We start from the raw sequence: 21,045 nt of genomic DNA, 5'->3' as shown, positions 1-21,045 counted from the left end.
TGCAGAAATTCCATTTTTTTCCCTGATCGCTGCACAGCGACCGAAAACAGCTAGCGATCAACTCGGAATGAGGCCATTGTTGTCTATCTATGTACCATTGGTGGCTAGCCAGCAGTGGTAACTATCATTGTATATTGCTGCATAGTGCATATATAGTACACACTAAAGTTCCACCACTTTTTACCATGTTGGAGATTTCTTGCAAGCCTAAATGAAAAACATCCTTTCTGTTCCCTAGTGTTCTTCCTTTCTCTGGCATCTTATGCCAGTATCCTAAGGCTGGCCATACACTTGTGCGATTTTGCCCGATTTCATCCAATTCCGTCGTTTTCAGGACGATAAATCAGATGAGAACTGACAAATCGCATGTGCTTTACCTCCGATCCGATCCGATGCACAGTCCCATGAGCATTGGATCGGATCCCCTAGATCGGAAGTACTGCACTATAGATATATTGTATCATACCAGCAGCCTTGACTGGGGTCACATACGATACATCGTATGCAAAAGGACTGCATACGATGTATCGTATGCGATCCTGCTGCCGGGAAGCTGCTGGTCGGTTCAAGGGTGATCGTATGAGACTTATCCCCTCCGAGAAGTCGCATAAGTGTATGGGCACCTTAACACTCTGGGGAAAGACGAAAGAGAGTGTTGCTTTCCTTGTTTAGGCTATGTACATGTGCACCTAATAACTGTGCATGCATATAGCTACGTGACCTGGGGCGGGATCTAGAGTAGACTCTCCGATAGCTCTTGAACCCATGTCAACATAATGGTAATACTTTTCGACGCTCAATGAGTTGAGCACTTTTGCCATTTCTGTAGTGGTAACATTCTGATTTTGCTGGGGTCTACCTGTTACAACCCGTTACTACCCATGACTACCCATGACTAAATGGATGAAGTGCTGTGATAGCCATTCTCCAGAGAAAACTTCCATCTTTAGCTGATCACATCTAAATCATCCAAGTAAATTAGACCGCACTATATGATTACTATTCTGCCTCAGTGACAACCAGTGAAATACCCTGGACATTTTTTTAATCTGGGTACAGTTTGGCATTCTCTTAATGAATAATATTATGCAGTTTGATTAATCTTACTAGGTAGATTCAGATTAGTATTTTGGAGATTATACTTTTACATGCTAATAGTGTGTATTGCTAATCCAATAAAGATATTAGACTGACATTAATTCTGCTTTTATTGGATTTAAAAAGAATAAATTATTGAAAGGAAAGAGGATTAGATACAACTTCATATGTTAAACCGTTTTACTAGATCACTACTCTCTGCTAAACGTTGAAGGACCCCTTTCTTATATATGGCTTCTGCACTCATATTTTGAAGCCTTCACAGATTCATATTGAAAAGTACAGTAAGACTGTTCTGTATTACAGAATAATTCTGCTTCCACAGTGTCAGACTCAGTTGATACTTTCACCGCTATGATCCACCTAAGAACATCAAGCCATAATGCCTTATATCCATCTGGTAGCTTAGGATTCAAGCAGAGACTGTGTTATAGGCATATCAACACTCTAAGCGAGTCAATATTTTCATCAACCTTTCAGGCATTGGTTCTTGCTGACGATACCCAATCAGAATAGATTTACTTGGAGATACAATCCTTTTTACATCGCATACATGCTGGAGTAAAAATCTACCTAACTGGCTGTCCATATTCTGTTAGTGAAAATCAGGTTCCCTGTGGAATTGGCACACACATTTATTGCACAGAATCCACAATAACCAACCTCCGCTTCATGGTGACACAGACTCCATCTCCCCTACAGTGGGTGATCCCTGACTGTATACTACCCCAATAGTAAAACATGCAAAATCGCTATAAAGCAAGCCATGTCCTGGTTCTGGCCAAACCACGCCCCTGTCTGCATACAAACACTTTTGCATGAAGCTCCGCCTACTTTCCCCGAAACTCCACCCTTTTTCATGCCCATTTATCACAACTGTCTCACAACTGCCTGGACAGTTGGGAGATATAGAGCTGCACCACCTCACCAGTGGAAGAAGTTCAATAGAGAAGAATGCAGTGCATTGGAACTGGAAGATAGAAGATTTCCAATAGAACAAGTATACATACAGTATTGCACTTGCATTCAATTTCCTTTCTTAATGATTCAAAGTTTCACTGTTCTATTGGAAGTCTTTCTGCCCCATCCTATGTTCTCCATTCCTACCTAGATAGTACATAAAATGCCAGGAGGTCATATCACAATATACATACTTTAATATGGTATTTCTAGTTTTTCATTATTTCAGGTTGCTCAGGACAAGAGACTTGTTATGCAACCATAGGACTGTCTGACTTGTACCTTTCCATTGTAAATGACACTTTAATTTATCTTCTCTGCAGCTGTCAGGTCTGAGGTATATTCACACTGTACTGTAGGTGCGCTAATCATGCCTCAGGCAGTGATAATGTTACAAGGGAGATGATTGGGTACTGTCTATGCTGCTGTAATGCTTGCAAAGCTGGTTCAAATAATAGGAGGGATTGGTTATTGCCACAATCATTGCACACAGAGGAAGTGTGATAAATATATATCGGTGTGGTCTGCAACAAAGTGGGTTAGGCTGTAACAATATTGGTGATGGCTTCATGGAAATATACTAGTTTCTATGTAAACATTTTTTTAAATGTATCTGACAATTCTACACGTTGCAGGCAGCCATTTATCTATGACGATTCTACTGATGAATTCCCTATGAGCCAATTACATCACTGAGATTTTCATACTCCCTATTATGCAGTCTGGCATTCCGGGGAGTTTGGAAGACATTATTATTCTATTATCCCTTTTATACCACCTGAAATATCCCGGGATATTGCATGGGAGCGCACAAAATCCTGGGACTGCAGGCAGTGTAAAAGGGTCCTTCTCCTAAACCCCAGGTCCACTTTCCCAGGAATCCAACCCATTTACAGCATGGCAAACTTCCCGTACCGCAGATTGCCGTCCGGCTGTCGGGAGGCTGGGGGTCACGGCGCATGCTGTCTATGCAGACAGCGGCGCCGTGCTGGTTGCCCTGCAGCGGCTGGGGACATGGCACATGCTGTCTATGCAGACAGCAGCGCCATGTCTGGTGCCTGGAAGTGTCGGAGGCTGTGGGCAGCACAGCAGCTTCCAGATTGCTGGGCTTGCCCCTGGCGAGACTTCCAGAGCACCGGTCTGCAGTTTCCCGGTGCTTGGAGATGACATAATCTCTAAGCGCCGGCCCACAAGACACTGCACCCGAGTGCAGTGTAAACAGTGCCGATCTGAGAATATCCCGGATCGGCACTGCGGTATAAATGGGGGGAGTCCCGGGTCTGACCCGTCTTGGAACCGTGTTCCAAATCCTGGGTCAGACCCGGGATTTTGGTGTAAAAGTGGCATTAGTTTACTTTTTAGCAAGATATGCCTGACCATGACCATAAACATTTGTTTTTATCATTGTGTGAAAAGAAGTGCCTGACTGCTGATTAGTGATTATCAGATTAAAGTCACCATGGCGGCGCTGATGTAAAGTGTCTGTGCCCCGAAGGTTTTCTCTTCTGCGGATGAGTGTTACCTATTCCTGCTTATCCTCTAATCAATTAACTGAGCTTGTGAGGAGACAAATCCATGTACTGTATGTTTAATATTCTTATATTGTTTTCCTTATCTGTAGTTGGCTTGTTCTCATATTAATGCAAACTGCACATACTGTATCACACAATTAATAAATACCTTTATGTCACTAAGAATAGGAATAGATAAGGGGGGCGCACAATGCTTAAAAACAAAACTTTAATAGTACCAAATGTGTAAGTTTCCAAATACAGGTAATTCACCAGCCCACCGAACCACGGAACCTAAATACTATAGATTCCTCCTGGTCTCTGATTCTCCTCCACCTGATCAGGTCTAGTCATTTCCTGGTCCCAGACCAACGCATTTTGTTTTCCAACTTCATCAAGAGCTGCACCTTATTGCTGACACTCCATCTGCTACAGAGAAATAAACATCTGAGAACTTTGGTCAAATTGTGCTGGACATTTCTGAACCTCTAAGTCACTGTTCATGTTGATGAACAGTGAATATGGGAAATGTAAAAATTAATAATGAAAAGAATTTATCATGGTGTGGTGTGCATCCGTCAGAAATTGTTTTCACCAAGGAGGAGAGGAAACTATAGGCCTAATTCAGACCTGATCACAGCAGCAAATTTGTTAGCTAATGGGCAAAACCATGGCCCTCATTCCGAGTTGATCGCTCGCAAGGCGAATTTAGCAGAGTTGCTCACGCTAAGCCTACGCCTACTGGGAGTGTATCTTAGCTTCTTAAAATTGCGACCGATGTATTCGCAATATTGCGATTTCAAACTACTTAGCAGTTTCAGAGTAGCTTCAGACTTACTCGGCATCTGCGATCAGTTCAGTGCTTGTCGTTCCTGGTTTGACGTCATAAACACACCCAGCGTTCGCCCAGACACTCCCCCGTTTCTCCGGCCACTCCTGCGTTTTTTCCGGAAACGGTAGCGTTTTTATCCACACGCCCCTAAAACGCCGTGTTTCCGCCCAGTAACACCCATTTCCTGTCAATCACACTACGTTCGCCGGAGCGAAGAAAAAGCCGTGAGTAAAAATACTATCTTCATTGTAAAATTACTTGGCGCAGTCGCAGTGCGAATATTGCGCATGCGTACTAAGCGGAATTTCACTGCGATGCGATGAAAATTACCGAGCGAACGACTTGGAATGAGGGCCCATGTGCACTGCTGTGGGGGCAAATATACCATTTGCATATCTGCCCCCCCTGTAGTGCACATGGTTTTGCCCATTAGCTAACAAATTTCATGCTGTGATGAGGTCTGAATTAGGCCCTATATTGGCTACTTCAAATCAACCATGGAGCTCTATGGAGACAGTGATAAATGACATAACCTTATATTTTGTGGGATTTCACACAAAATTAGTTTAATTAATATGCCCCTAGCATACCTCCCAATTGGCCCAAATTCAGCAGGAGAGTCTCGGGTTTTGACTACTATCCTGCTGTCCTGGTCCTCAGTGTCCTTTTGGGGGGAGGGGGAGGAGGGGTTGGGGGGGGGGGGTTGGGGGACCACTCTGTTACTGCTACTCTTCATAACAGATCAGGGGTGACTGGATGACACAGTGCAGATAAGCGCTGGGGACTCTCAAGCAGCTCCTGGAGTGCTGGGCAAGCCCCCTGCATGACGAGAAATAGTGGCGTGGACCGTGTGTCATGCCCCCAAAGCATCATGCACCAGGAGGCATGGTCACTTCCTCTTTGAAGTGCGCGCCTGCGGCGAGTGCAATGTCCCGATGGGCGATATTTAAAAGTTGGGAGGTATGCCCTAGGTGGTTCAAATCATATGGCTATGGAGGCCCTAGATATTGCTGGCAAGCCATTTTGAGACATGTTATATTAGAGCTCTTTGTACTTTTTTACTAGTCTCCTCCTTTTTCTGCAGTTTTAATATAGGTGCAGTTTATTTTCTTTTAATTAAATAATTTTTTGTTTATTAATATGCTTAAATATCAATTATGAAAAGACATACCAATTTATTTATGTCTTTATTGTGTACAGTATGTGGCTTTTTCCATAGTTATAGCCATTTGATTCATTATACTAAGCAGGCTGAATTACAGCTGAGAAAGCTGATAAGCAAAATGACAAAAGCCTGTTCTGAGCCCTTCCAAGCAACTGTAGGGAAGTAGCCAGCTGATTCTGCTGCTATTTTTGGTATTCCACATATCATGGTTACATATACAGAGAATGATTGGAGCTTACTAATATGGTAAGCCAGCCAGGAATTCTCCAGTGTGGACAGTGTTGTTTGTAAGTCTTGTGAAGTGTATAGTGGGGACCGTAGGACGTCACCTGGAATTTTAGTCTGGGACTTGTCAGAATTACGTTTTGTAGATTTTTTTTTTTTTCGTCTTCCTCCTGGGATGCGGAGTTAATCTATTATATTATCAAGTTTCATTGTAAGCAAGAGAAAATGGCGGTGGAAGAGGAAGAACGTTTTTTCGACAAAGTAAGCTCCATTATTATTAAGATATTTGCAAGAGCATGGCTAAAATGATTCCTTTATTTCTAGTGTAACTTGTGAGGAACAGATGTAAATGTTTACACGCAGCTGCACAGGACGATTGCATTTGCCCTTGCCTTCAGGTTAAATGTAATCAGCTACAAATTCCCCTCTGCTCGTTTGCTCTAGCTGGAAACCACATATTTAACATAGAAAATACATTTTAAATATGCAAAATATACATTGTTTTGTTCATTAATCACTCATAATAGTTTATTGCATTCATATTTGTGATGTTTTATAGATACAAATAATTTCTATTTGTATATGTAAGGCATTTATTTATTTCCAAAATAGTTGCTAAGATCAAATATTCTTGCCTTTGTCTTTACGTTGCAAGATCCTATTGCCATGAGATTCTATGAAGGTCATTTCACAATATTTTGATTACTGTTTTGTTTCATCTGATATTTAGGTAAAAACAGCTATTGCTGTGTGAGTACATTGTAAATGTATCAGATTTACTGATCGCTAAATGTTGTCGTTTGTGTATTTATATTAGTGGTGGGTATGCGTCTGCAAAGGTATTGTACTGTATTAATACAAAAGGTAAATTAATTGAATAGATTCCACGGAAAAAAGTAATCACAAAGATATAGAGTGAATGGTATTTACTAATGTGTAGAAGTTATATTATTTTAAATACCAGTATCAGTGCCCCATTGTTCTGGAACCCCCAGTGTCAGTGTTCCATTGTCCTGGGACCCCAAGTACAAGCGTGCCATTGTTCTAGGACCCATAGTGTCAGTGTGCCATTGTTCTGAGATCCCCAGTGTCAGTGTGCCATTGTTCTGAGATCCCCAGTGTCAGTGTGTCATGGTTCTAAGACCCACTGTATCAGTGTGCCAGTGTTCTGGGACCCACAGTGTCAGTGTCCCAGTGTTCTGTGATCCCTAGTGTCCGTGTGCCATTATTGTGTGACCCCCCCCCCCAGTGTCAGTGTGCCATGGTTATAGGATCCACACTGTCAGTGTCTCATTATTGTGAGACCCCCAGTGTCAGTGTGTCATAGTTCTAGGTCCTATAGTGTCAGTGTACCATTGTTCTGAGAGCCCCTGTGTTAGTGTGTCATGGTTCTAGGGCTCACAGTGTTAGTGTGCCAGTGTTCTGGGACCCATAGTGTCAGTGTGCCAGTGTTCTGGGACCCATAGTGTCAGTGTGCCAGTGTTCTGGGACCCATAGTGTCAGTGTGCCAGTGTTCTGAGATCCCCAGTGTCAGTGTGCCATTGTTCTGAGATCCCCAGTGTCAGTGTGCCATGGTTCTAGGACTCACAGTGTCAGTGTGCCATGGTTCTAGGACTCACAGTGTCAGTGTGCCATTGTTCTAGGACTCACATTGCCAGTGTGCCTGTGTTCTGGGACCCACAGTGTCAGTGTGCCATTGTTCTGAGATCCCCAGTGTCAGTGTGCCATGGTTCTAGGACCCACAGTGTCAGTGTGCCATGGTTCTGGGACCCACAGTGTCAGTGTGCCATGGTTCTAGGACTCACAGTGTCAGTGTGCCATTGTTCTAGGACTCACAGTGCCAGTGTGCCTGTGTTCTGGGACCCACAGTGTCAGTGTGCCATTGTTCTGAGATCCCCAGTGTCAGTGTGCCATTGTTCTGAGATCCCCAGTGTCAGTGTGCCATGGTTCTAGGACCCACAGTGTCAGTGCGCCATGGTTCTGGGACCCACAGTGTCAGTGTGCCATTGTTCTGGGACCCACAGCGTCAGTGTGCCATTGTTCTGGGCCCCACAGTGTCAGTGTAACAATGTTCTGGGACCCCAAGTGTCAATGTGCCATTGTCCTAGGATAGAAAGTGTCATTGTGCCAATGTTTTTGGACTAAAAAGTGTTTTTTTAAAACAGAATATATTGATAATGTCTAGTCAGGGAACCCCCTTCGTACCTCAAATAAATAATAATCTGGTGCTCAATTTAAAGTCTTGCGTCACATTTTGCACATCTCCTAGTTACTGGATGATCTTTTTTTTTTTTTTACATTGGTATTTATGCTCCTATCTGAATGTGATTTTAATTTTTGATATATAAACACTGCAAATCTCACCTGTCAGCAAGATTTAAAACAAAGCTGCATAGCTTCAAGTTTCAGCAGCATGTAGCAGATCAGATTTCTTTAATGATCCCCAATTAATCCAAGGTGTCAGACACAAAATAACAGACAATATCCAAAGAAACAAAGACATACTATGGTGATTGGTCTCAAATGTTACAGCTAAAGCAATTATGAAATTACATAGTTTTATAGGACCTAGAAATTCTGTGCGTGCCATTTACGTCGCAATCTTATTAAAAAATTAAGTATATATGTTTTAACGTAAATCACTGTGGCAGGCTGTAAGAAGAAGCTTGATAATTACCATTTTAGTTGTTTTTCTTCAGACTGCTATTTAATTATTCATAATTCTGAAGCGTTTCCACAGTGTCATGTGACATTCACTTGGCACATTATCAGAGAGGCTTCACCTTGCCTTCTCTCTTAAGGCCCATACACACGGTGAGATTCGGGCTATGCCCGATTCTCACTATGCGACAGGGTCTAGATCGGCACATAGTCAGTATCGCAATCACACTCAGTATGTGCTTGCGATACTGACTATGGCCCTCATTCCGAGTTGATCGGTCGCAAGGCGAATTTAGCAGAGTTACACACGCTAAGCCGCCGCCTACTGGGAGTGAATCTTAGCTTCTTAAAATTGCGACCGATGTATTTGCAATATTGCGATTACTAACTACTTAGCAGTTTCAGAGTAGCTTCAGACTTACTCTGCCTGTGCGATCATTTCAGTGCTTGTCGTTCCTGGTTGACGTCACAAACACACCCAGCGTTCGCCCAGGCACTCCCACCGTTTCCCCGGCCACTCCTGCGTTTTTTCCGGAAACGGTAGCGTTTTCAGCCACACGCCCCTGAAACGCCGTGTTTCCGCCCAGTAACACCCATTTCCTGTCAATCACATTACGATCGCCGGAGCGAAGAAAAAGCCGTGAGTAAAAATACTATCTTCATAGTAAAGTTACTTGGCGCAGTCGCAGTGCGAACATTGCGCATGCGTACTAAGCGGATTTTCACTGCGATGCGATGAAAAATACCGAGCGAACAACTCGGAATGAGGGCCAATGTGCGATTTTGGCTAAGTGTCAATTTTGACTATCTCTTCTACAGAGATAGTCAAAATTGACTTGCCTGCACAGTCTATCTAGGCTTGCGATGCCGACCGCGCATCGGCATCGAATAGGGATCGCAAGGTGACTTTCACTTTGCGATCTGCACTAACTTTTCTTACGATTTTGACTATATAGTCAAAATCGTAAGAAAATATCTCACTGTGTGTGTACACACCATGAGCGTTATAAAACCTGTAAACACTGTAGAACCATCACCCTCTCCCTATCCCCTCCCCCCTCTGCCATCACATCACATGCTGAGAGTTTGAATCTACGTGTGTGTGTGTGTGTGACTGGCAGCCACACTTTTCACACTTCAGAGAGATTTTGAAAAGAAGATTTTCTTAGCTCTTCTCCCAAAAATCATTATTAGATGCATGCTTAAAATGTACTTAATCTACAATTTAAATAATAAAAGCCTTCTTTGTGGGATTATGCTCTTAATATAATTTCCTTGTTTCCCCAGGCTTTTATAGACAAAACTTTTTGTTCAGCATTGGTCTGCTACGCATAGTTTACAATACAGAGAAACTATATATTTTTCTTACAACTCTGACATTAACTGGTATTTTGCTATAAACATAAACAATTTCTCCTATATGACTCAGGACACTACAACAGCACTGCCTTGCCCCTACCTCATACTTGCCTACTCTCCCGGAAGCTGCAGGAGGCTCCCGTTTTTAGGGGTAGCCCCCCCCCCCCCCCCCCCCGCACCACTGGAAGAGTAGGCAGGTCTCCCGCATCCTGCTCGCATCCTAGTGATGCGGGCAGGATGGAGGGATACTCTCCTGAGTTCGCGGGTCAGTGGAGTGGGGAAGGGGTTAAAATTACGCGAAACGGGGCTTGATGATGTCACAGCCCGCCCCCGCCCCTTGAAGTCTCCTGCAGCGTCTCCTCTCCGGGCTTCTCCCGGAGAGGAGACATTCAAAGTAGGTAAGTATGCCCTACCTAGGTTTCGCTATAAGGCCTAGCAATATACTGTTCCGCCCCTGCTTCCATCTTCTGTCTAATAATTTGCTATATACACTGTATAACAGAGTCTATCGAGCACTTATTTTTTCTGCGGACTCTCTGTGTCTAACCACTGTAGAACGTGGGCTTATCCTTTCATTAATCTTTGATTAGATTCAAATTTATTTTCAGAGAACAACCATACAGACAGTATTACACTTTCGGCTTGGGCTTGTATGGTCAGCTCAGAGTAAAAATGCCTGATGGCTAATTAGACTATTTTAGGCTTATTTAGCCACAATTTGCAATGTGCAGAGATTGCTGATCCTGCTCAACATCTTACCAGGAACTTTTAGATCTCCAGCAGAGAAAGTTGAAGATGAACGCTGATTATGTGGCCATATGATATTACAATCCACCTGCTGGAGGTAGATCCAGTGAGTCAGACAGCACATAAAAGTAAACCCTTGGAGAAACGAATGACTTAGGGGGTCAGTAACCCCCGCCACATGTGCCAGAGGTGGCGGGCAGCACAGTTTTGTAAGTCACACGCAGGAGGTTCTAAAGAATTGCCAGCTATATAAATTCCAGTCTTAAGTTTAAACTTCAATATTTTATAATTAAAAGAGCAATTTATTTATTCATTCATTCAGTTACAGATAGCAAACAATACCAACTAGCCGAATCCAACCGATTTTCCTATATGCTTGGCCTTGCTAGCTCCAAACTCTTTGATCTTATAGCTTTCACTACTTCCCACACTTTGTAGATGTGTGGGTTGAAATATACATACTGTTGTTAAAAATCTTTGCAATGTTAATATATATATATATATATATATATATATATAAAATCAGATAGATAGTCAGACAGTCGCAAATATAGAACTGGCACACGCTAAGCTTAGCTAGATTGTAGAACTGGCACACAGATAGCTAAAGGTTACTTATTGTATTTATCATGTGTGCAGCCAGCAATGTGACCTCATGCTGCAGTATGGAGTTGTGATCATTATGACATTTGATACCAGTTATGTTATTGCAGTTCATTTATGTAATAATGCAGAGATGAGATGGAAAATGCTTCCAATGTTTCATGTTTTACCCATGCTTTATGGGTGAGTTCTTTGCAGTTGCAAAATATATGGGTTGTGTCCATATGGTTTATTCCTTATAGCTATGATATAGCGTACCTCTAAAATCCAAAAGGGGCACACATTAATTTTAATCTCAGTGATGCATTAAAACAATATGCTTAATTAAAAAAAAAAAAAAATACATACAGTACATCTGTAAAAACAGATCAGAATTAATTTTACACAATTTTGCATATGAAAACATTTATTAATTTCAATTAAATTAAATTAAATTATGTAGCATATATTTAATATGAATCCTGGATTATATGTGTATACTCTACGTAAAAAAATTTTAAATGTTGAATGTTCAATCTTTGACAGTAGTTTTAAAAAGTTATTTTAAAAAGCTACTTAAACTTTCTACTTCCTTGTAGATAATCAAATTGTACCTGGGGCAAGTGCCAAGATTTCTGCCAAAGTGCATGGGTTTGGGGCGCCCCTTGGCGTTGTCGGCAGGGGAGCAGAGAATTGAATAGGCTGAGGACAGGAGTTTGGTTGAGTCAGGATGTACATTACGAAGTAAGATCCATGAAAAAATAGGTTTGCAGTTTGCAGTGGAGGATTATCAAAATGTAATAATTGTTGGGCTGGGTTCTCTTTTTTTTGTGGCTTCCCTTGCTGCATCAGGTAGTAAATGGTAATTTTCACTCCACAAAAATTGCGAAGTTTTATTAGTTACTGTGGTATGAGGGTGGACTTTGATGTGGGGTCACCAAACAAACCTCATAAAACTGAACTGAAAAATAAAATAAAAAAAATTATTAATGGATGTTAAGCGAAAACAGGATGTTTCTATGGCACAAATAGTCTGATAACAAGTCTTTATGTGCCATACAGTCAGGGCCATCTTAACATATAATCACCCTGGGCAGCTGCCTAGGGCCCCACAATTCTAGGGGTCTACAAGCAGGAGTGAATAGTGGTCACACAATCATAGTGGCGAAGCAGCATTCTCTACCTGCCTTCCAGCCTGCAGCCAGACAGTAAATGGCTGTCAATATGCTGATTGGTGGATGACTGGAGCTAGTCACAAATCAGAGTGCTGACAGCCATTCACTGTATGTAAAGAGATGGGTGGGGCCGCAAGTGGACCCTTTTTACTCACAATAGATGAACTAATCATATAAAGGAGTGTCCAGCCTAAAAATATTTGAAAATTAATTTTATTAGATGAAGTAAAGGATAAAATATATTTCTCTGACGTCCTAGTGGATGCTGGGAACTCCGTAAGGACCATGGGGAATAGCGGCCCCGCAGGAGACTGGGCACAACTAAAGAAAGCTTTAGGACTACCTGGTGTGCACTGGCTCCTCCCTCTATGACCCTCCTCCAGACCTCAGTTAGAATTTTGTGCCCGGCTGAGCTGGATGCACACTAGGGGCTCTCCTGAGCTCTTAGAAAAAGAAAGTTTATTTTAGGTTTTTTATCTTCAGTGAGATCTGCTGGCAACAGACTCACTGCTACGAGGAACTAAGGGGAGAGAAGCGAACCTACCTGCTTGCAGCTAGCTTGGGCTTCTAGGCTACTGGACACCATTAGCTCTAGAGGGTTCGAACACAGGCCCAGCCTCGGTCGTCCGGTCCCGGAGCCGCGCCGCCGTCCCCCTTACAGAGCCAGAAGCAAGAAGAGGGTCCTGGAAATCGGCGGCAGAAGACTTCGGTCTTCATCAAGGTAGCGCACAGCACTGCTGCTGTGCGCCATTGCTTCCCATGCACACCTCACACTCCGGTCACTGAAAGGTGCAGGGCGCTGGGGGGGGGGGGGGGGGGGGGGGCGCCCTGGGCTGCAATATTGAGTACCTTGGCTGGCAAGTAACACATAATATAGTCATAGAGACTATATATGTGTAAAATACCCCTGCCAGATATACATAGAAAAAAGCAGGAGAAGTCCGCCGAAAAAGGGGCGGGGCTATCTCCCTCAGCACACTGGCGCCATTTTCCCTCACAGCTCCGCTGGAAGGATCGCTCCCAGGCTCTCCCCTGCAGTTTCCAGACTACATAGGGTAAAAAAGAGAGGGGGGGCACTAAATTCAGGCGCAATATTGTGTATACAAGCAGCTATTGGGAAAAATCACTCAGTATAGTGAAAATCCCTGTGTTATATAGCGCTGTTGGTGTGTGCTGGCATACTCTCTCTCTGTCTCCCCAAAGGGCTTTGTGGGGTCCTGTCCTCAGTCAGAGCATTCCCTGTGTGTGTGTGCGGTGTGTCGGTACGGCTGTGTCGACATGTTTGATGAGGAGGCTTATGTGGAGGCGGAGCAGGTGCCGATAAATGTGATGTTACCCCCTGCGGGGTCGACACCTGAGTGGATGGTTATGTGGAAGGAATTACGCGACAGTGTCGACTCCTTACATAAAAGGTTTGACGACATAGCAGATGTGGGACAGCCGGCTTCTCAGCCTGTGCCTGCCCAGACGTCTCTAAAGCCATCAGGGGCTCTAAAACGCCCGCTACCTCAGATGGCAGACACAGATGTCGACACGGATACTGACTCCAGTGTCGACGATGATGAGACTAGTGTACATTCCAATAGAGCCACCCGTTACATGATTACAGCAATGAAAAATGTGTTGCATATTTCTGATATTACCCCAGGTACCACAAAAAAAAAGGGTATTATGTTTGGGGAGAAAAAACTACCAGTGGTTTTTCCCCCATCTGATGAATTAAATGAAGTGTGTGAAGAAGCGTGGGCTTCCCCCGATAAGAAACTGGTAATTTCTAAAAAGTTACTAAGGGCGTACCCTTTCCCGCCAGAGGACAGGTCACGTTGGGAGACATCCCCTAGGGTGGATAAAGCGCTCACACGTCTGTCAAAAAAGGTGGCACTACCGTCTCCGGACACGGCCGCCCTAAAGGAGCCTGCAGATAGAAAGCAGGAGGCTATCCTGAAGTCTGTATATACACACTCAGGTATTATACTGAGACTGGCTATTGCTTCAGCATGGATGTGCAGTGCTGCAGCTGCGTGGTCAGATTCCCTGTCGGAAAACATTGATACCCTAGACAGGGACACTATATTGCTAACCGTAGAGCATATTAAAGACGCTGTCTTGTACATGAGAGATGCACAGAGGGATATTTGCCGGCTGGCATCTAAAATAAACGCAATGTCCATTTCTGCCAGGAGAGTGGACTCGGCAGTGGACAGGAGATGCAGATTCTAAAAGGCACATGGAAGTATTGCCTTACAAGGGTGAGGAGTTGTTTGGGGATGGTCTCTCGGACCTCGTTTCCACAGCGACAGCTGGGAAGTCAGCATTTTTACCCCATGTTCCCTCACAGCCAAAGAAAGCACCGTATTATCAGGTACAGTCCTTTCGGCCCCAGAAAGGCAAGCGGGTTAGAGGCGCGTCCTTTCTGCCCAGAGGCAGAGGTAGAGGGAAAAAGCTGCAACATACAGCCAGTTCCCAGGAACAAAAGTCCTCCCCCGCTTCCTCTAAGTCCACCGCATGAAGCTGGGGCTCCACAGGCGGAGCCAGGTACGGTGGGGGCCCGTCTCAAGAACTTCAGCGACCAGTGGGCTCGCTCACGGGTGGATCCCTGGATTCTACAAGTAGTATCTCAGGGGTACAAGCTGGAATTCGAGACGTCTCCCCCTCGCCGTTTCCTCAAATCTGCCTTGCCGACAGCTCCCCCGGACAGGGAGGCAGTGCTGGAGGCGATTCACAAGCTGTATTCTCAGCAGGTGATAATCAAGGTACCCCTCCTTCAACAAGGACGGGGTTACTATTCCACAATGTTTGTGGTACCGAAACCGGACGGTTCGGTGAGACCCATTTTAAATTTAAAATCCTTGAACACTTATATAAGAAGGTTCAAGTTCAAGATGGAATCGCTCAGGGCGGTGATTGCAAGCCTGGACGAGGGGGATTCCATGGTATCACTGGACGTCAAGGATGCTTACCTGCATGTCCCCATTTACCCTCCTCACCAGGAGTACCTCAGATTTGTGGTACAGGACTGTCATTACCAATTCCAGACGTTGCCGTTTGGTCTGTCCACGGCACCGAGGGTATTTACCAAGGTAATGGCCGAAATGATGATACTCCTTCGGAGAAAGGGAGTTTTAATTATCCCGTACTTGGACGATCTCCTTATAAAGGTGAGGTCCAGGGAACAGTTGTTGATCGGTGTAGCACTAGCTTGGGAAATGCTACAACAGCACGGCTGGATCCTGAATATTCCAAAGTCGCAGCTGGTTCCTACAACGCGTCTACTGTTCCTGGGGATGGTTCTGAACACAGAACAGAAAAAAGTATTTCTCCCGGAGGAGAAGGCCAAGGAGTTGTCATCTCTAGTCAGAGACCTCCTAAAACCAAAACAGGTGTCGGTGCACCACTGCACGCGAGTCCTGGGAAAGATGGTGGCTTCTTACGAAGCAATTCCATTCGGAAGGTTCCATGCAAGGATCTTTCAGTGGGATCTGTTGGACAAGTGGTCCGGATCGCATCTTCAGATGCATCGGCTGATAACCCTGTCTCCAAGGACCAGGGTGTCGCTGTTGTGGTGGCTGCAGAGTGCTCATCTTCTAGAGGGCCGCAGATTCAGCATACAGGACTGGGAGACTTCCCTACACATAAATATTCTGGAACTAAGGGCCATTTACAATGCCCTAAGTCAGGCAAGACCCCTGCTTCAACACCAGCCGGTGCTGATCAAGTCAGACAACATCACGGCGGTCGCCCATGTAAACCGACAGGGCGGCACAAGAAGCAGGATAGCAATGGCAGAAGCCACAAGGATTCTCCGATGGGCGGAAAATCATGTGTTAGCACTGTCAGCAGTGTTCATTCCCGGAGTGGACAACTGGGAAGCAGACTTTCTCAGCAGACACGACCTCCACCCGGGAGAGTGGGGACTTCATCCAGAAGTCTTCCAAATGATTGTACACCGGTGGGAAAGGCCACAGGTGGACATGATGGTGTCCCGCCTCAACAAAAAGCTAAAAATATATTGCGCCAGGTCAAGGGACCCTCAGGCGATAGCTGTGGACGCTCTGGTAACACCGTGGGTGTACCGGTTGGTGTATGTGTTCCCTCCTCTGCCTCTCATACCCAAGGTACTGAGACTAATAAGAAGGAGAGGAGTAAGAACTATACTCATTGTTCCGGATTGGCCAAGAAGAGCTTGGTACCCAGAACTTCAAGAAATGATCTCAGAGGACCCATGGCCTCTGCCGCTCAGACAGGACCTGCTGCAGCAGGGGCCCTGTCTGTTCCAAGACTTACCGTGGCTGCGTTTGACGGCATGGCGGTTGAACGCCGGATCCTGAAGGAAAAGGGCATTCCGGAGGAAGTTATCCCTACGCTTATTAAAGCTAGGAAAGAAGTGACCGCAAACCATTATCACCGCATTTGGCGGAAATATGTTGCGTGGTGTGAGGCCAGGAAGGCCCCAACGGAGGAATTTCAGCTAGGTCGATTTTCTGCACTTCCTACAGTCAGGGGTGACTATGGGCCTAAAATTGGGTTCCATTAAGGTCCAGATTTCGATTTCGGCTCTATCGATTTTCTTCCAAAAAGAACTTGCTTCACTACCTGAAGTTCAGACATTTGTTCAGGGAGTGCTGCATATTCAGCCCCCTTTTGTGCCCCCAGTGGCACCTTGGGATCTCAACGTGGTGTTGGATTTCCTAAAGTCGCATTGGTTTGAACCACTTAAAACCGTGGAACTAAAATATCTCACGTGGAAAGTGGTCATGCTGTTGGCCTTGGCTTCGGCCAGGCGTGTGTCAGAATTGGCGGTTTTGTCTTGTAAAAGCCCTTATCTGATTTTCCATATGGATAGGGCGGAATTGAGGACTCGTCCCCAATTTCTCCCAAAGGTGGTTTCAGCGTTTCATTTGAACCAGCCTATTGTGGTGCCTGCGGCTACTCGTGACTTGGAGGACTCCAAGTTGCTGGACGTAGTCCGGGCCCTAAAAATCTATGTTTCCAGGACAGCTGGAGTCAGAAAGACTGACTCGCTATTTATCCTGCATGCGCCCAACAAGTTGGGTGCGCCTGCTTCAAAGCAGACTATTGCTCGCTGGATCTGTAGCACGATTCAACTTGCACATTCTGCAGCTGGACTGCCGCATCCTAAATCTGTAAAAGCCCATTCCACGAGGAAGGTGGGCTCTTCTTGGGCGGCTGCCCGAGGGGTCTCGGCTTTACAACTTTGCCGAGCAGCTACTTGGTCGGGGTCAAACACATTTGCTAAATTCTACAAGTTTGATACCCTGGCTGAGGAGGACCTAGAGTTCGCTCATTCGGTGCTGCAGAGTCATCCGCACTCTCCCGCCCGTTTGGGAGCTTTGGTATAATCCCCATGGTCCTTATGGAGTTCCCAGCATCCACTAGGACGTCAGAGAAAATAAGATTTTACTCACCGGTAATCTATTTCTCGTAGTCCGTAGTGGATGCTGGGCGCCCGTCCCAAGTGCGGATTGTCTGCAATACTTGTATATAGTTATTGTTTAACTAAAGGGTTATTGTTGGGCCATCTGTTGAGAGGCTCAGTTATATTTCATACTGTTAACTGGGTATAGTATCACGAGTTATACGGTGTGATTGGTGTGGCTGGTATGAGTCTTACCCGGGATTCAAAATCCTTTCCTTATTGTGTCAGCTCTTCCGGGCACAGTATCCTAACTGAGGTCTGGAGGAGGGTCATAGAGGGAGGAGCCAGTGCACACCAGGTAGTCCTAAAGCTTTCTTTAGTTGTGCCCAGTCTCCTGCGGAGCCGCTATTCCCCATGGTCCTTACGGAGTTCCCAGCATCCACTACAGACTACGAGAAATAGATTTACCGGTGAGTAAAATCTTATTTTTCATGGAAAAAAATGAAATTAAAAGACATTTCCACCATTTGAGACAATAAAATAACATAAAATAAAATAAATAGCTAAAAAAAAAAAGGAAAATCATTTGTCACATGATAAAAAAAAATGCATTGGATAAAAAAGATAAAACTAAAAAATCAGATAACAAAATGATTAAAAAAAGACACCAATCATTTACGTAGTACTTTCTCATTTTTCCTTTAAGAAGTTTTAGTAAATCTACAGTCTAGTTTAAAATCTATGAGGAATGTTGCAAAAGAAGAACTCTTGCTTACATATATTTGAAAACGTATGCAAGCTTTCTTCTCCCGCTACCTAGGTTCCTCTCGCAATTAGAGAAGCAACTTTTTTATCAAGACCCTTTTTTGTAAACATCACGTGGAAGAACCTAAGGAGATATCAGAGATATCCTGCAATAGGCAAAGTAACGCTAACGACCATAGGCCTCGTAATCCTGAATGGGCTCTGCATCTTGGCACTATTTATCAATCTCTGAAAAGCGGTAGCCTCTTTGTACCTATGGAGGTTTTAGTAGTCTTCTGCCTCCATTGCGGCCATTTTTAAATATTATACTGCACATGCACGGTCACACATAAAAGCCAGTGAAGCAACAGCTATCAATTCACTGCCAAGATCTTTACCAGCACAGACTCTTACCCAAGTTGAAGTTCCTGCAAGAGATATTTGATAGTCATAAAAGAACATTCCTTATTGCCACATTATGCTGCGATAAGGTATGCTAATTTTCAGGGCCAGAATGCATTTTTTTAATGCATAGCCCCTTATAGCAAAACTTCCCATGGGGTCATTTGAACCTTACAAACAACTAATTAATCTAATTGGGGGTTAGAAACTCACCATAAAGCAGCTTCAGTCCATTATAAGATGAAACTTCAAGAAGACCCCAGCTTTATTTCTTCTGTACAATATTCTTTCATTTTTGTTACTTTTGTCAGATGATGACTTTTGTGGACATTTATGTTACTAGTATGATATTTGTAAGTGAAATCTGATTATAATAAAGTTATAATGTGTTTGTTTTCTATAATCCTATGGGATATGCACATAACTCGCTCTTTTTTATTTACAGTACTTACCACTTCTAACAAGGCATTGCTGGCTAATCTCCACCCGATCCTCGCCCAGTTTTGTGGTTTTAGTAGAATTTCTATCTTTATGCTCAGTGCTTACTTTTGGTACTGTGCTAAAATATCTGGCCAAGATTATTTGTGTCAGAAGGGAATAATTATGCAAAGAACAATGTTGTTGGCACCAAGAGCACACACTTGAAATGTCTCTCTAATTTTAAAGCAGTCTCCTCCTCTCAAGCTGTGTCCTCCTGAAGAATAATAAATAGTAATAATTATTGTTTAGTTACATTATATAAAAACACTATGGGGGGAATCCAATTACAGTAACATTTTCGCACTCATGAGTTAGCGTTGCAACAGCCGCACTTTACCTAGCATCACTTATACCCCTTTTCCACCTACGTACCGTGTCCGATCCGGGATGTTTAACACGGCTACAACCCCTGTCGGCTTCCCCGTTTCCACTACACTTCGACACGGTTATTCCCGTGTCTGATCTGTTTCCACCTAACCCGGGTAAGCTGTGTAAAAGCCTATTGCTGTCATTACAAATGGACTTTTTACTGTCTCATCAAGATGATGTCATCAAAAGGACCAAAAGGAAGGGGTGGGGCCTGCTCACAGCATTGCAGCGTGACTTCAGAGTGTTTTGTTTGCAAGCTGCCTCAGTGCCTGCATGTGCCCAGCGTAGTGTTGTAGCTGCTGCAATAGATGTGCATCCGCGTTTGTTTGCTGCTGCGGTGCCTGCATGTGCCCAGCGTGTCTCCCAGGGATGACATCATCTTCCAGTGCCCCAGAAGCACCAATCAGCGTCTGAGTGTTACTCGGGTCTGAAAACACGTGTAATGACCGTTTCCACTGCACCGTTATCCGTGTCATTACCGTGTTCTTCCCAGGTAAATAGCCGGGTTGGATTCCCGGGTCACTCAACCCGTGTTGACCCGTTTCCACCTACTAAAAACCCGTGTCGATGCGCGCCCCCGTGCAAAAACACAGGTAAAAATAGCTAGTGGAAAAGGGGTATGATACTCATAAGTTTATGCTACCTGACATGGGGCTTCTGTTTTGTTAAATAACTTTTCTTTATCCAGGACCATTGTTACTTGCTGCCTGCCCTTACCTTGACTTTGCTTGCTAATTTCGCTTCCATTTTATTTGTTCTGGCCTACCTGACCTCTTGTCCTTTTGGATATTTCTAATTAGCCATATACTGTAGGTTAGTGACTATTAGGGATGGCCATCGGTGGGTTATGCATCGATGGTATAAAACTATCTGTAAAGGAACCATCAATGGTTTTACCCACCAGTGGCCTTCCTTGCATTAAGGTTAAATGAGCTGTGGGCCAATTAGAGCACAAGGGTGGGGCTTTGTGGGTGTCATGGGCGGAGCTAAGCTCTGTCTCCCGGCACTTGGCGAAACAAAAAAATTTGGTAGCTCTGAACCATTAATGGCTCAAAAACCATCTGGTTCTCCCCCATCGATAGTAATTATTATTCAAGTATTCAACATTGATTTGAAATCATCGATGATCGATGTCCATCCCTAGTGACTATAGCTATGTAGAACTGTAGTAGGTTTGTTACAGTAACTTACCTACTGGTGTCACAGGTGCCATTCACCACCCACAAACACAAGGTATTTTGCCCACGCGTCTGGCCTTTCTAGGGACTCTGCAAAATACTATCCTCTGTCTGTGCCCTCTCATATTGTTTTATCTCACTTATGCCTGCACTGAGCTTATGTTGTCCCATTATTTTTAC

The 21,045-nt window shown here is 44.3% G+C and overlaps 1 protein-coding gene and 1 long non-coding RNA gene across 30 annotated transcripts in view; one reads left to right on the top strand and one right to left on the bottom strand.

Annotated features, from left to right (window-relative positions):
* Positions 1-21,045, top strand: part of ANK3 (ankyrin 3) — a 1,328,922-nt gene that overhangs the window by 872,325 nt on the left and 435,552 nt on the right. Inside the window, exon 1 of one of the 27 annotated variants that reach the window (XM_063961788.1) lies at positions 5,957-6,052. The exons of the other annotated variants lie outside the window; for them this stretch is intronic. Coding sequence (XP_063817858.1) covers positions 6,017-6,052 — 36 coding nt within the window. The 5' untranslated portion in view covers positions 5,957-6,016. Of the gene's footprint in view, positions 1-5,956; positions 6,053-21,045 lie in introns of those variants that run through there. 27 annotated transcript variants of the gene reach the window in all.
* Positions 3,781-21,045, bottom strand: part of LOC135056506 (uncharacterized) — a 57,527-nt gene continuing 40,262 nt past the window's right edge. Inside the window, exons 2-5 of one of the 3 annotated variants that reach the window (XR_010243997.1) lie at positions 19,291-19,532; positions 19,052-19,202; positions 11,755-12,101; positions 3,781-3,998 (exon numbers count right to left, since the gene is read on the bottom strand). This is a non-coding gene — a long non-coding RNA (uncharacterized LOC135056506). The remainder of the gene's footprint in view (positions 3,999-11,754; positions 12,102-19,051; positions 19,203-19,290; positions 19,533-21,045) is intronic. The other 2 variants (XR_010243999.1, XR_010243998.1) reach the window with 2 other exon arrangements.

Source organism: Pseudophryne corroboree, chromosome 3, assembly GCF_028390025.1.
Source record: "Pseudophryne corroboree isolate aPseCor3 chromosome 3, aPseCor3.hap2, whole genome shotgun sequence".
NCBI lineage: Eukaryota > Metazoa > Chordata > Amphibia > Anura > Myobatrachidae > Pseudophryne > Pseudophryne corroboree.
The sequence above is the reverse complement of the archived record's forward strand: the minus strand, read 5'-3'. Positions and strand labels throughout refer to the sequence as shown.